We start from the raw sequence: 15414 nt of genomic DNA, 5'->3' as shown, positions 1-15414 counted from the left end.
GCAATTATCTACTAGTATTTTTACATTACGTGTGAACTAAATTAAATTATTTCTTAGTTTAAAGTATTTGAGTTTTGTTAGAACGACCTTATTATGAGTGCGATATAGTTTTCAGTTACTAAAATGACATTGTTGTCACAAATTATCACCACTGAGGTGATTGGAGGCCTACTTTTTGGATTTTTGGGTCTGTACTTGTGGTTCCAGTATAAGTACACTTATTGGTCGAGAAGAGGAGTTAGCGGGCCCAAACCAACGTTTCCATTCGGCAACATTAAGGATGTGATACAAAGAAAGTCACAGTTTTTTCAGCCCTACATTGACAATTACGATAAATATAAACATTTGCCGTACGTGGGCATGTACTCATTTCACCGGCCAGTGCTCTCCATCAACGACCCGGATATAGCGAAGCTTATTTTGATCAAAGATTTTGATCACTTTCAAGCCCATGGAATATTTTCTGGCGGAGAGGGTGACCCGCTGGCAGGCCATCTCTTCAATATGCACGGCGAACAATGGAAAATGTTGCGATCGAAAATGTCCCCAACCTTCACGTCAGGGAGGGTTAAGATGATGTATCCATTGGTGGAACACATTGCTAATGAAGCCCTAAGTTACGTCGACTTGCTATATTCGAATGGGGAAACGGTCAACTTCACCGACCTCTACGCGAAGTATTCTATGGAAATAATTGGCAACGTTGGATTCGGTGTGGAGTGTAACGGATTCAAAAATCCTAATTCAGAATTCTATCTTCGAGGATATGAGTATTTTGAACCACAATCTGGCTACTGGTAAGTAACAATACCTAATTAAGTAACAATATCTTTCTTATAAGGTAACGAGGTAAGTAGCTCACTTGCAGTTGCGTGTACTTCCAGAATGACGGAATAAAATGTTTCTTAATAATCACAATTCATTTAAGCACAATTAACGTAATAACCATTTCAGGACTTTCGTTCGTGCTCTGGCATTTTTTATGCCCGATTTTTTCAAGATTTTGAAAATCAGAAGAATAAGCCCGAGGATAATAAACTTCTTCTTCAGCTTAGTAAAGGAGAGTGTGGAATACAGGCAAAAGCATTCCTACATACGTAACGACTTTTTACAAACATTAGTTGAGTTAAAGAATGAGCAAAAGATGAATGACAAAGGTAAAATGCAAAATAAAATATGATTAATTGCTATAATTAAAACATTTAATGAATGGGTCATACAGACACGGAAAATTATAAAAAAAAGTTTGGTGTCGATTACGAAGTGTTTAATTCTAAAAGATAAATAAGCACCATATAAACACCCTCCTCTACTGAAGATAAATTCATGATATTGAAGTATATTGAGCATTTCATAAAAAAATGTACATGAACATAATGTTTATTAAAAATTAAAAAAAAACCTATATATTCTTGCATTTAGCATTCCATATTTGTGTTTCCTTCAGACAGTAACAAAAGTTTTTTAAAGTCTCCGCTTTGTTGTCATTGATCTGTTCTTTATTTGCAAATCAAGTAATTCATATAATATTCCCAAGTAATATACTAGGTAACCGTAAAATTTCTGTATGACCCAAATAACGAAATCGATATCGGATGAAAATGTACAAACGGGTTTCAGAAGGCGGGAAATTCTCCTTCTCTATTGAGGACGTAGTGGCCAACACGATGCTATACATGTTCGCGGGCTACGAGACGTCAGCTACGGCGGGACAGTTCGCGGCCTACGAGCTGGCACGCAACCCCCACATACAGGCCAAGGCGAGGGAGGAAGTGCGGCGAGTGCTAGCCAAATATGACGGGGAATGCACTTATGAGGCGCAGAATGAAATGGTTTATTTAAACATGGTGATTGATGGTATGCATATTTTTGACCGTAAATCAATTTTGCAAGGTGTTGTTTGGTTTTCGGTCCACAAAATAAAATAGGTACGCTTATAACCATATTAAATCGCCAATTAAACATTAGACCATATGGGAAGTCTCTGGATTTTGTTATATTTATCTCTCATTATTTGATTTACAATAAAATTACAGAGAATATTTGCCTTGTTGGGCTCGTGGACACTATTAGGAATGAAATTAAAAGGTAACTTATTAATTATAGTTAATAAATAATAAACTTTAATATTTATGTTTTTCTGCGACTGATATCGTGATATACAATATCTATTGTTTAGGCAGTGCGAATAATTAATTAATTAGGCAGTAGGTATAGTATATACCTAAATTCTTGATATTTTTGTGTCTCAAGGAATAACTAAATCAAATTTTCACTAAGTCCCTTAATCTTTTCGACGCCGTGTCAAACACAAAAGCTGTCTCTCAGGCACCACGTCACCGAAGTGTCAAAACTGAAATTGGACTTTATGCATATGCACCTAGGTCTATGTTGCTCTGTGGTCTTTGACCGATTAATACGTCTTTGGCGTTGGACCTGCGGTGCGAATATATCGGTCATTGGCGTCCAAAAGATTAATGTTAAATTGTTAATGCTAATTAAACCACTACTTTCAGAAACGATGCGGTTGCATCCACCAATGCGTGCTTTATTTCGTAGATGTACGAAATCCTACAAAATGCCCAATAGCGATTTGGTAATAGATAAAGGGACACTATTGTTTGTGCCTAATCAAGCGATACAAATGAATCCGGAAATATTTCCCGAGCCACAGAAGTTCGATCCGGATAGGTTTGCGCCGGAAAATAAATCTAAAATGCACCCGTGCCATTGGATGCCGTTCGGAGAGGGCCCGCGTAAATGTTTAGGTAAGGGACTTGCCTTGTAAACAAGATTTATGTTCATTGTTCAATTTAAGTGCACATTTCTTACAATAAGTAGCTAAGCAAAATATTCGCCGGCCTTGTTCCTAATAGTAACAGTACTATATCTAATACATAGTAGGTCTAGACTAGTGGCTAATTAGTACTTAGCTGCGTACCTATTTAAATACACGATTAAGTAGGAGCATGTTAGTCTTGGTCCACCTACCTTTAAAGAAAAACTATTCTATGACCTTTGGTCAAATTGCCAGTTTTTATTTTTATTTTTCTAATAATTCCTGTAACGCACGTGAAAATTTCATTGTTTGTGAAACCATAATAATTTATTGCGAAGTGCACTTTGTCGCTTTGATGCCTGTCAATAAGTATGTCAAGACTATACCACCTATTGGCATCATCTCATCCAAGTAGTCGTTTGGCACTGAGTAACGAAGAAAAAACCTCTTAAAACAAGCCGAATCTCGAAAACAAACAACATTTTAGTTTCCAAATATGTATGTCAAGTACCTGGCCCTGTGTATATCGATTAAGTGATGGACTGCCATGGAAAATACAAGGGTGACCTTCTCATGTCTTTGCCCGATAGCTTAGTTAAGGTAAGTGCGACGGTGAGGCGGATGCCGTGGGCGGAAGATGGCAGGTGCATCACCTGCTCAAGGCAAATTATTATTCCACTTCACACATTACGTTAAATCTAACCTTGTGCAACTAATAGTATATTATTTAATCAGTTTACCATATTCATACTCAGATTTAGCCTTCGCTGGCGAATAAACTTAGGTCAGCCCTAACGACCGGAGTCTAAAAGCCATTCAAATATCTATTGAATGATTTTACAATAAACAGCTACCTATTGAATTATTTTAATAGTAATAATTTAACGAAGTAGAAGGGCACACAAATGTTCGAGGTGTCCAAGTAGACTTAATTTAGCTGTCTACGTGAATTTAGAATACACTCTACAAGTATATAGATAAGTACTGTAAAAGTTGGCAACTTTTACAGTAACTTCTTTAAGACTGGCACGTTAGTTACCTATTTAAATTTGAAAGGTTATACCTGTTTCTTTTTAAAATTTAACCCTTAGGTGCATGGAATATCAATATTAGTACTGAAACAAGACAAGTGCCAAGTTCTCTTGAAATAAAGAGTTGACTTTATAACGATATAAATTCTTAATTAGATGTGGTTGTCACTTTGGTTTTTTTACTATGAATATTGATACTTCATGCATCTAAGAGTACATCAGGATATGCAGGTACATCTGGCGGTCTAGCATAAGTTGCGTTCTCGCGCGCGACTCCATACATCTAGCGCGACTTCAAGTATGGACTCGCGCGCGAGAACGCAAGTCATGCTAGACCGTCTGTACAAACAATCGAACCCCTTAAAGATGTCGAGATTTTCCATTTCCATACTACTCGTGACTCTACTATAGTACCTACCCACAATTTTATCAGTAACATCAGTATTGTTAGCTTCCGAAATAACTACAGACTTTTTGTCTCCATAAAGTGTAAGTGTAGTTGAATAAATATGTCAAATCAAAAAATTACAAGAATCAAGTGGGACTTTTGCGGCTGACCGTACATAACCAATGTAAGTACTAATAAAATAACTTGTTTGATTTTAGGTCTCCGCCAAGGCTACATTCAATCCAAGATGGCGCTTGTTAAAATAATAAACAAGTACGAGCTAATACTGGACAAGAGGACCCCAGTGCCTATGAAGCTAAAAGCCTCTTCGCTGGCTTACGCGGCGAACGGAGGCGTTTGGCTCAAACTCGGGCAAATCTCGCAGGACTCGTAAAATCTCGTAGAGCAATAATAAAATAAAATTACCCGCGTCCGGAATTAGCAGTAGGTAGATATTTTTTAAATGTTTTTTTTTTATGGCAACTAAATTACTCAGTAAAAGCAAAATATTTAACATAACATTCGAAAACCAAACTTGGACCATTCTTCTTCAAATGATTATGAAAATCGCAGATGTAGGTCAGGAGTTCGGTATCATTATTTATCAAACGTAGCTAATAACACTCTTGATTAACTCACAGTATAAAAACTAGTCTTGTTCATTGATCTAAGAGATCATCACTCTTTTTGCGTTGGGTGTTAGGTACACATTTAATCAAAATTAAAAAAGCTATTCGATGAATGTCCGTTAATCTGGTCAGTTAATAATTCTGGACGTCTGGGCATTTCTTTATGTTTAGTTTTATTCTTGCTCTTACCAGTGTCTAACGACATATGCGAGATAGGATGATTAGTCGTTTTAGTGATGCCCCGCGGTGTTGACAGTTCAAAGACTCGTGCGTGACCTTCGCTCAAAACACGTGCAGCATGCATAATCAAATGAACGAGTGGGAGTTTTACTAAACTCTAAATAAGTCACTACATGCCTGGATTACTACACTTCGCTGCAGTGCAACCCGTTTGGAATCTTAACTAATCCGCAATACATTTAAGTGTTTTGTAAGATTTGAATTTTTAACGCTCATGCCAAAGATTAATAAATGCGTGTTGAATGTAACCATAACGTAACATTTAACGATTTTTACCCAATTGATTCGATTTTATTGCAACCTATTGACGTAGTATATAAATATAGTCATATCCGTTATCATTAATATTTATAACTTCTGTGTTCTAACCAAAATAAAGGAAAATCCTTTATGTACAAATAAATAAAATATTTAATATATTCATAAGATGTTTGTGTACATTATTATTTGTTAAAAAAACCGGCCAAGTGCGAGGCGGATCGCGCACTGAGGGTTCCGCACCATCAACAAAAAATAGAGCAAAACAAGCAAAAAAACGGTCACCCATCCAAGTACTGACCCCGCCCGACGTTGCTTAACTTCGGTCAAAAATCACGTTTGTTGTATGGGAGCCTCACTTAAATCTTTATTTTATTCTGTTTTTAGTATTTGTTGTTATAGCGGCAACAAATACATCATCTGTGAAAATTTCAACTGTCTAGCTATCACGGTTCGTGAAATACAGCCTGGTGACAGACGGACGGACGGACGGACGGACAGCGGAGTCTTAGTAATAGGGTCCCGCTTTTACCCTTTGGGTACGGAACTTATGAAAACATAATATTGAAGCAGTTTTAGGACGATTATCTACCAGCGGCTATTTATCTGGATGTCATATCGAAACTGAGATTAACATTTGCAATCGATCGGGAGTCGGGACAAGGCCAGCAGAAGCGCATGACCACATCTAAACATATTTGCACAAAAGTAACTAGATAAGTACTTGCGCAACGAAAGTATGCAGGTTCAGCTTGCGTAACGTCACCTTGAATGTCAAAATATTCCGCGCAAGCGAGTCAAGTTCACATTTCGTCTCAAGTTTACGCATGTGAGTGCCGTCACTTTCGTAAGCTTGAGTGAGGCGTTGACCCGCACGATCGCTGAATCGGCCATTTCGCCGGTTACGCAGTTAGCGCTTTAGGGTTTTTTCCAGGTGTGTCAATATAGATGTTGTTTAATTAGTAAAAATAACTATGTTAAATTTGGCAAGGAAAGGTGGTAATTTTTACCCAAATGCGCGATAGTGAACACGGGCCTTTAAGGGCCACCCCACATTTGGCGTCTTTCGGGCGTCGGCGTATGGTCAGCGCTATGGCCGCTGCTCGACGCAACGTCGACGCAACTGCGCAGCGACGTCATTTTCCATAGCGCTGACCAGACGCCGACGCCCGAAAGACGCCAAATGTGGGGTGGCCCTTAATCCTTAATAGGTAATCATCAGATCAGCTGGGCACATCTCATCTTACTTTAGTAACGTATCTCTGCTATATACAGTCAGCGACAAAAGTTGCTAAGCGGGCGAGGTGTTCAAAATTACCTTGACGCGCTCTTTTAATATTATAAGTCGCATCATTTTTAACACCTCGCCCGTTTAGCAACTATTGCTGCTGACTGTACATATAGACTGCCTACTAATCTACATAGGTTTAGTACGGTCATTATCAGATGTATCGGAGCAGCCAAGGTGCTCAAAAATATCTGAACATGCAATGCAACATTTTGATAATAGAGGCTTTGCTCGGATATTGCGACTGCGATATATTTGATGGCGACTGTACTAAATACAACATTCCATCCTCGGTAATGAGTCACAGACGGATTTCGATGGAAAAAAAATAGGCTAGATATGGTAGGAATGATCGAGTAAGATACTGGCGGTGCATGATACCACGAAGTGAAAGATAAAGCAAAAGGTAAGTAGAAGAGGCTAAAAGAATACAATAAATATGTAAAGTCTGTGAGCATACGTTTGCGAAATTGCTGTTTCGTCGCTGTGCGCGGGCTTTCGGGCACAGACAAGGCGACCGTGACACCGCTGTTAACTGAGACACTGACGCAATTAATACTGTGATGAAATCAAATACATATTTCCATGCTATTAACAAATTTTACTCGTGAGGCCTCTGTCACACTCCTATACATAAATCAATATCTACGAGTACAGTAAAAATGGCAAATATTGTAAGAGATAGGTAAATAAATCTAGCTCCGTAATTGACCGAAGCGTAGCGAAGGTCTACGTTTTGACTCGGGCATTTTGCTTTTGTATGTCCGGATGTTCTCCGCTACAGGTCGCAATTCTTAACCGATTTTCGTGACATTTTGTGACCGAATTCTATGACTAAATAAATTTTTTTGTCGATCCGGTTTTTGGAAATTTTTCAAAATGGCGGAGTCGTGATAGCTCCCGCCTAAACAAATAGTCGTATCGGTATCATAAGAGTTTTTTCTTTTTGAGATATGTTTATAGATTAAATGGCCAAAAATTCAGAAAATTTGTATCGCTGGTTTTGGCGGTATTTAGATATTTAGTTTTAACTTGAGAATGAGTAGCTAAATTTCGTCAGCTTTAGTAAGAACTATAATGGCGTATTTTGCAAACGTTCGCTTTGTTTGCATCGGGAGGTCCCTGGTTCCATCCCCAGTAACTGCTACATAACATTTTGTATTTTTTTATACTTAAATTTCGTATAGTTGTTTTTTATTTAAATTTTTTATTTTGTAAAATTAAAATTTTTGTATTTTTTATTTATCAAGCGCGGGTTAAGCGTATTCGTTTAATTTTTGTTTGTAGCTTTATGTAGTTTTTAATTTTTTGTTTATATTACATGTACTATACCTATATTTTAATAAATATTTTTGCCATACATTTATTCAGTTTTAAGCTCTGCTCGCGAGGTCTACAGCTCACAGAGCCACTAGTATACTAGGTACCACCGTCTTTTATTTTAAGTAGGTAATATTTGTGAAGAATTAATTTTCATATGTGCTTCATAAATGTATCGATAGGTAGGTACAACATCTATCTAATACCTTTAAACGAGCAATTCTTGTTTATATTTCGGGGATCTCGGAAACGGCTCTAACGATTTCGATGAAATTTGCTATATGGGGGTTTTTGGGGGTGAAAAATCGATCTAGCTAGGTCTTATCTCTGGAAAAACGCGCATTTTCGAGTTTTTTTATGTTTTCCGAGCGAAGCTCGGTCACCCAGATATTATATTATAAAGTAAGTATAGTTTGTCAAAGGACTGTCTCATTTCAAACATAGACAGAGAGAATCATACTATCTTTGACTTACACTAGTAGGTACTTCTTAGTCGAAAGACAAAGATGAGTATAGTTTTTTTGATCGTAATTACTGCCAAATTTGGTTTGACCAACTATACCTATATACTTAATATTTGTAAGTTGCTAACTGACGTGAGTGAAAATTGTATTGAATCTACGAGTAGAGTGCTGCGGAAGTATAACGCGAGATTCAAAGTAAGTAATGAGATATATTAATTAGACATAGTAGGTACTTTACGAGAATACAAAACGATCAAACTTCCTTAGATAATTCTTCTATGAGTGCACACATCCTACTCAAAAATATGCCCCATAGCCCTGTCGGAGATTTAAGAAACATAGGACATATTTTAAATAAATAGTATGCACCCCTATTTTTACACTTGCCTATATTATAAGTCACGAAAACTATAGTAACTATAATAAAAGATTAAAAAAAGTTTATTTCAAATAAACTTTTAATGCTACTGCGCGGGTACCTAAGATAACAAAAAAAACATGTCCTATACGTCCTAGACATAAATAAAAACAATACTTTAGTACCTCTCCAGCTGTTTCTATGGTTTTTTGTCATCATTACAACTGAAGGGATGTTTACAAAAACAACATAACTGACTACACTGGTGGACACCTGAAACGATTAACAATGTTCTTAAAAAAGTGTCAACCGCTTTAAGCAGTTAATGTTGTTTTTGTAAACATCGCTTCAACTTATTTCGTTTCCCCTTATTTTGGATCTTTGCTTGTTGATTTATTTTTCGGGGCTGACCTATCGTCATCATCATCATCACTAGTCCGAGGTTTGTGTTTATCCTTAGATTCTTTGTGTTCATTTTCTTTATCTTTCTTTTGGTCGTTGTTTGATATTTCATTTTTTTGGGCTGCCCTATCATCATCGTTTGAATCATTGAAGTTAAAATTCTGAAGTATTTCGCCAATGCGAGCTTTGTCTTCATCCTTTTCATTTTTATTTTGTTCATCCCCTTCATTTTTCTTCTCGTCTTCCTGCTCGAGTTTTGCAATCGTTTCTTCAGTTAACATGTTGCTATCTGATTCAACGTTAAATCGAACATAGCCAGATTTAATAGACGACTCTTTATTATCTTTACCGTTTTCTTTAGTTTCATTTCCAATTTTTTCGTTTTCTATAATTTTATCCTCAGGTTTATATGTAATGTCGTCATTTATTTTTTTGTCATCTGATCCTTCAATAATTTCATCTTCAGTGTCACGATTAACTTTGTTTTCTAACTTAAACTTAATTTGATGTTCAAAGTCATTGAATTCCTGGGTCAGTCTCTCATGTAGTTTGTGTGTGAATTCTTTTGCAAACATTTTAGCATTTTCATCATCTGTATCCAGGTGCATTTCTTTTTGATTATTTAAGGCACTAGTATTCGTAGGAGTTATTGCATTACTTCTTACTTCAGGTGTGCCTACATTCTTCAATAGGTCACGTAAGAATCCATTAATATACATCTTAAGTAAACTTTGCATTTCTACAGGGGGCAATGCAGAAGATAAAATCTGCGGAATTTTTCCATCTTTACCCAATTTGCTACCACTCGGTACCAAGAGTTGTGGTAGGGTTTGTTCGTTTCCTTTCGCATTTGTGGTAGCATATAATTCCTCTTCTGAATCTTCTTCATCAATGTCAGTTTTGTATGGCTTTGCAGCCTCTGCATTAAAAGAATTAATCTGCTTTTCATGATTTTGCTGTAAGAAAAAAAAACGTAACTATATGATTACGAGTTACGGCACTTACTCATCATCATGTTCATAATATATTATCCTAGATAATAGTAATACTCTAGAATAATATACCGGGTGGGCCTGGAACAAGAGCAATAAATTAAACTGTAGGCTGTACTCGTCAAAAGGACCAACATTTGTAAAGCAACTTTTAAAAATAACTTATTGTTTTGATTTTTAGTACACTAATTAACTGTCCATCGGTAAACTTTATTACAAAAGGCATAAGGTCAATCGATAGACAGTTGAGTGTTGCTGTTTGTACACTTTAAAGGCTTTGATCTCGGACTGTCTAGAACACAAAATGACTAGTGTAATATTTTGCCTATATCTCTTTTAGTCTACATATCGCAAACGGTCTAGAACACAAAATGACCACATATAGGTAGGTTAGGTTCGTTAGGTATCTTCAAATGGCCGAAGGCCAAACCGCACATAAATAGGACCCAAGCCTTTTGGGTAATAAGGCGGGTAATACTAGTTATACCAGCCAGGGTAAACTTGAGTTTAATTAACCTTCTAACATTATACCCGTAACATAAATACCAATGTTTTATTTATTTGCCCGTGTTACAGGGCCCACCCAGTATTATGAACATGAATAACACAGACTCAGCTAGTAACTACTGATGCGTGTATTTACTTGATCGAGAGAATCTTACCTACACCTACAGCAAATGTGTGAAGCTACACTACAGCTATATTGACAAACCCGAACTCACATAGACGCCTCACTGATTTTGGCGTAGGATCTATTTTCATAGGAACTAATGCTATTTTTTTATAATATTAAGTACCACATATTTTGTTTTATTTAACATGTTATTTGCATAATTTGTTTTTAATGTGCATTTTAGATTTTGGATTTGTCAAAGTCTCGAGCTTTTTGATCCTAATACGAGGAAAAAGTGTCCCCACAATTTCAAACATTTTTTATTTGTAAGTTTTGTTAAGGTCATAGAAGTTTGTATTGAAAACCAGTAAGCCCGAAAAGTTGGGAATATTTTTTTTCTATAAGGATGGACTTCTTAGTAAAATAATATGAAAATTCCCAATTGTAAGGCAAAAGTTGGGGATACAACTTGCCCAATTACAATAAAACATTTGCAGACTTACCTCTCTCAGGGTAGTCTTATTGTTCATGCGCCCGGACGTGCACCAGCGGGAAGTCGACGCGAGCAACACGCGCGCCACGATAAGCAGCGTCGACAGCACCCAGCAGCTGGTGTGCAGTCATGCACGATGCTCAGCATTGTTGCTAGGTACACGCCGCGTATTCATGGTTTGTAATAGGCTTGTATTGTTGTTCATATGCTACTTGCTATATAGTTACCAGTATATCGTCCAAGTTGCCGACGAGCTGCGCCCGGACGTGCACCAGCGTGAAGTCGACGGCGAGCAGCACGCGCGCCACGATGAGCAGCGTCGATAGCACCCAGCAGATGGTGTGCAGCCACGCCGAAGCGATACTCAGCACCGTTGCTTGGTACACGCCGCGGATGCGGCGATCGTACGCGAGCGTGGCCACGTTTAAAGTGAAACCACACCTGCGTGACTCATATAGCTGGGGTAGATTGCAGGAACACTAAAGGAGGCAGTTAGCAACCTGAAGACATTGCTAGGTTTCGTGGAGGAGCTGGGGTGGGGCGGTTAGAGTAGCGCTTCCTCTTTTTTCACGCAAAATAGTCACAATAGTTGTCGATTTGAGAAAAATGCCCGGCGAAACTAACTAAGTAGGTACCTAACTATAAACCTGGCATTTGAGCACGTAACTAATAACTTATAGGTAATAATTATACCGTAGATGCCTGATTAACACAAGCGTATTAATTAACACCGCTCCATTTACTCCCCAGACTACCCTATTGTGACGTCATTGCGACAAAAGTCCGGGGTCTAGTTACGAGTATATTCCATGGACTTTTATCATTTTTTTTGTTTATATTCAATCTCCAGAACTTTTATGCTCGATACAATGGGTAGATTTTCAAACAGAAGAAAGTAACATTCTATTAAATGAAAAGAGCAACTTACCTACTACTTCCTCACTTAACTATCTTTTAAGTAACGTGTACACGCCGGTAAATCTTGTTGTGGCATAATAAAATGATTGTATAATATAATGCATTAGAGTGCCTTGACCGTAAGGTTAGGAATAACTTGACCTCTACAGGTGTTTGTGTCAGAGTGATTTAACAAAGTTACTGGGATTGGATGATCAATTAATCATGTACCGGTAAATATGTAAAGGCCGATGCACATTCAATGCCAGCATAGTTTAAAATAATAAACAAATAAATATGTAGGTACCTATTTGGGGACAAACTTATAGAGATCAAGGCTAAATAGAACCTTAATCTAAGCAAAGCTTGTGCATCGGGTACTTAGCTAGGTATCTACACTAAGTACATGTAGCGTAAGTACCAAGTATGCTATACATACGTAGATAAGGAATACTAAAAAAAAAACTTATATATAAATATCATCTTTTTGGTCCACAACTAATCGAGTGAGTAAATACTAAGAAGATTGTAAAAAATATCAATACCTACAAGCCTTGCTAACTGTCTTTAGAACCGTATCTACTTCTCATTGCGGTTTAAACCATAACGTTGCATCGTAACATCGGTGATCGGTGACGATGTGATGTGTATGCCGGCTAAATTGCTGCTCTCGCGGAAGCCGTGAAGTGAAACTTTAGTCCGCAAGATTTTATTTTTATTATACATATACATGAAACTAAATGAGAATAAGTATGCAAAATAAACTTACTTTGGAGAATTAGTGGCATCGGCCAATTTCGAGCATAGATCCTGTAAGCCACTGTGGGTGACCGCTGTCGCGTAAAGGCACAGTACCGACATGGTAGCGCAGAACAGAAACATAATGGGCAGCGCGCGCCAGTGTCTTTGCGCACTATCGGAATAAAATAATCGATAAATTACCTACATTTATCGTTCTAATTGTCGAAGGAGCTACGTACTTACCTAATAGTAATAAATAATACAATATGTGATTAACACGGTGGGAATCCGTTTAAAGGCATGTTCGGTATCGTGTTCTGATTAGGTTTTAAAGATGTAGAAAAAAAAATGAAATGAATTTTTTTGGCCTTTGTATGCAGGGTCGGCCTGGCTGGCCGGCTTGGACGACCTGCCCCGTGGAAAAAAAATATTTTGCGCAAAAAAATTTAAATTTTAAAACCAATTAATACTTGAGGTCATAATGTTATCTCTTGGAGGATATAATCAAACGGAGACGCCATGTCTGTAATTTTCTGTACAAAACAGTCTGCCGATTTTTGCGGGGGAGGGGAACGTCAAATGTATGCGTAACGTAAAAATAGCCATGTCAGATAAACGTCAGTCCATACATTGTGTATGACCGTTGGCCGCCTATTTTCGACAGAGGGGAAAGCCTGTCAATGGCTACTCTGTTTAGTTGTATCTATTTCACTCTTGGTTGGCCTTAACAAGGGTAAATGAGCATTATTATGGCCTCAGGCGCCGTTGGTATAGCGGTAAGTATAGTAAAGGATGTGTACTCACCCAGTGACATTATGTGATGTCCCCGAAGAGCACATGAGGAACATGGTGGTCCAGACCAAGCCGGCCAGCCCGGACACCAGAGGCACGTAGGTCGGCAAGTAGCATACGCTGTTGTCTGCCCACTGGGTGGTCACAAATTCCACCGGCATTTCAGACACTGGAGACGTTTTACAACGATAATGGAAATTAAGTGTTGGACCGGGCGGTGAGCTGGTAACATTTTTTTTAAATCAAGATACCGAAGTGGTTATATTTTAAAAATTTGATATGGTTTTAATGTTATTTGGATACGATACGACCTTGAGATGTATCATCATCAGGCATCTCACGCGTATCAATAAGTGCGAACGAAATGCTTAAAGAGGCGACTCCTGATCGAATTTCGTGATCACCAATCAAATAAGATAAACCATGCTAAATTCTTAAAACAAAATCGACGTCGCTACATTGGAAAATTTTACTACATAGTTTCTCTATTTTAAACTCGGAGATTTTAAAGAAGTAGATAGTTCCGTTTTTTTGGCATTTTAAGTGTACCTACTGTATTGAAGACTATAAATTGAAAATTATTATTACCTAAATCTTGTATTTCAGTCTTGAAAGAGAAGAACTCTTGTACCATTCGGTGTATAGTGGAATGGGTTACGATCTTAGGGTAGAGCACGCATTTTTCACCGAACATGAACCTTAGTCTATGAATGCAGCATGTGCAGACGGACCCGAAGACGAATGACATGAAAAACAGCATCATGTGAGCCCCTGGTAACAAAAAGATGTTAAAAACGCAACATTAAATAAAAATTTAATATCTTGTTTAACCCTCCTAATCTACTGTTATCGTCCCCTTGCCTTGGATGCAGGAATTTGACAGGAATATGCCTACCGATGTAAAAAGTACCTAGTACGCTGATGTTTTAAGGCCCAATTAAAGTTCTGTCCTCTATGCTTCGAAGAGGAAGAAGTGGTTAACATAAACGTCAAAGATAAGTAAGGGATACAATGCACCCCGCAAGAGCTTGTGATGACGTGTCGTGTTGTGGGTCTCCCTGTGCCCTTCATCTTATTTGCGCGTGCCGCGTCTACTGATGTAATGCAGCAGACCACCTTTTAGTTCCGCGGTGTACCAGACGAATCTTACAACGAAACACAGAGAACCACGCCAAATATTGTGTTGCTTACTGACTACGATCCAAATGATACAATTAGAGGAGCGATTTGATAAATACATTTTTTTTCATATTTTATCTTACTTTGTTCATATGAACTGAGGTACTATTCAAACGGTTTATAAAAATAAAGGCAGTTGCAGTGTTGATCAGGGTTTCGTCTAATGTTTGCAAATGGTGACCCACTAATAGACGTGTTGAAATACGATGCAACTTTACGTTTACTTAAATTCATTCAAGGAGGCTCAATAGGCTCATGTAGGTACCTATTTAAGGTATTCGATGTACACTAATTAGGCAGATGCAGATACATAGGCATTGTTTTTAGCACATTGTGATATCAAAGTAACGTTATCAATAAAATTAGCAACCTAACCCAAATCACGAGTACGTAACGATACATAACACATAAGCGATCGAAGGATAAATAAAGTAATATAACGGTAAAATGTAAACCGCGATGATTTCACGACCCACGGCCTTGCTAATTATGTCACACGACATTGTGCAACAATAAAATTACGCACGAGATAATGCCGAGAAGTTGACGG

The 15414-nt window shown here is 37.7% G+C and overlaps 1 protein-coding gene across 1 annotated transcript; it reads left to right on the top strand.

Moving 5' to 3' along the window:
* LOC134655782 (probable cytochrome P450 6a14) lies at nucleotides 1–4696 on the top strand. Its single transcript, XM_063511243.1, has 5 exons — nucleotides 1–797; nucleotides 955–1157; nucleotides 1621–1857; nucleotides 2517–2768; nucleotides 4417–4696. Exons 1-5 carry the CDS (start codon nucleotides 124–126, stop codon nucleotides 4590–4592), a joined length of 1542 nt encoding a protein of 513 aa, XP_063367313.1. The 5' UTR covers nucleotides 1–123; the 3' UTR covers nucleotides 4593–4696.
* The last annotated feature ends 10718 nt before the right edge of the window (nucleotides 4697–15414 follow it).

This window comes from Cydia amplana, chromosome 17 (assembly GCF_948474715.1).
Source record: "Cydia amplana chromosome 17, ilCydAmpl1.1, whole genome shotgun sequence".
Taxonomy (NCBI): Eukaryota; Metazoa; Arthropoda; class Insecta; order Lepidoptera; family Tortricidae; genus Cydia; species Cydia amplana.
This window is presented reverse-complemented; position numbering and strand designations above follow the sequence as displayed.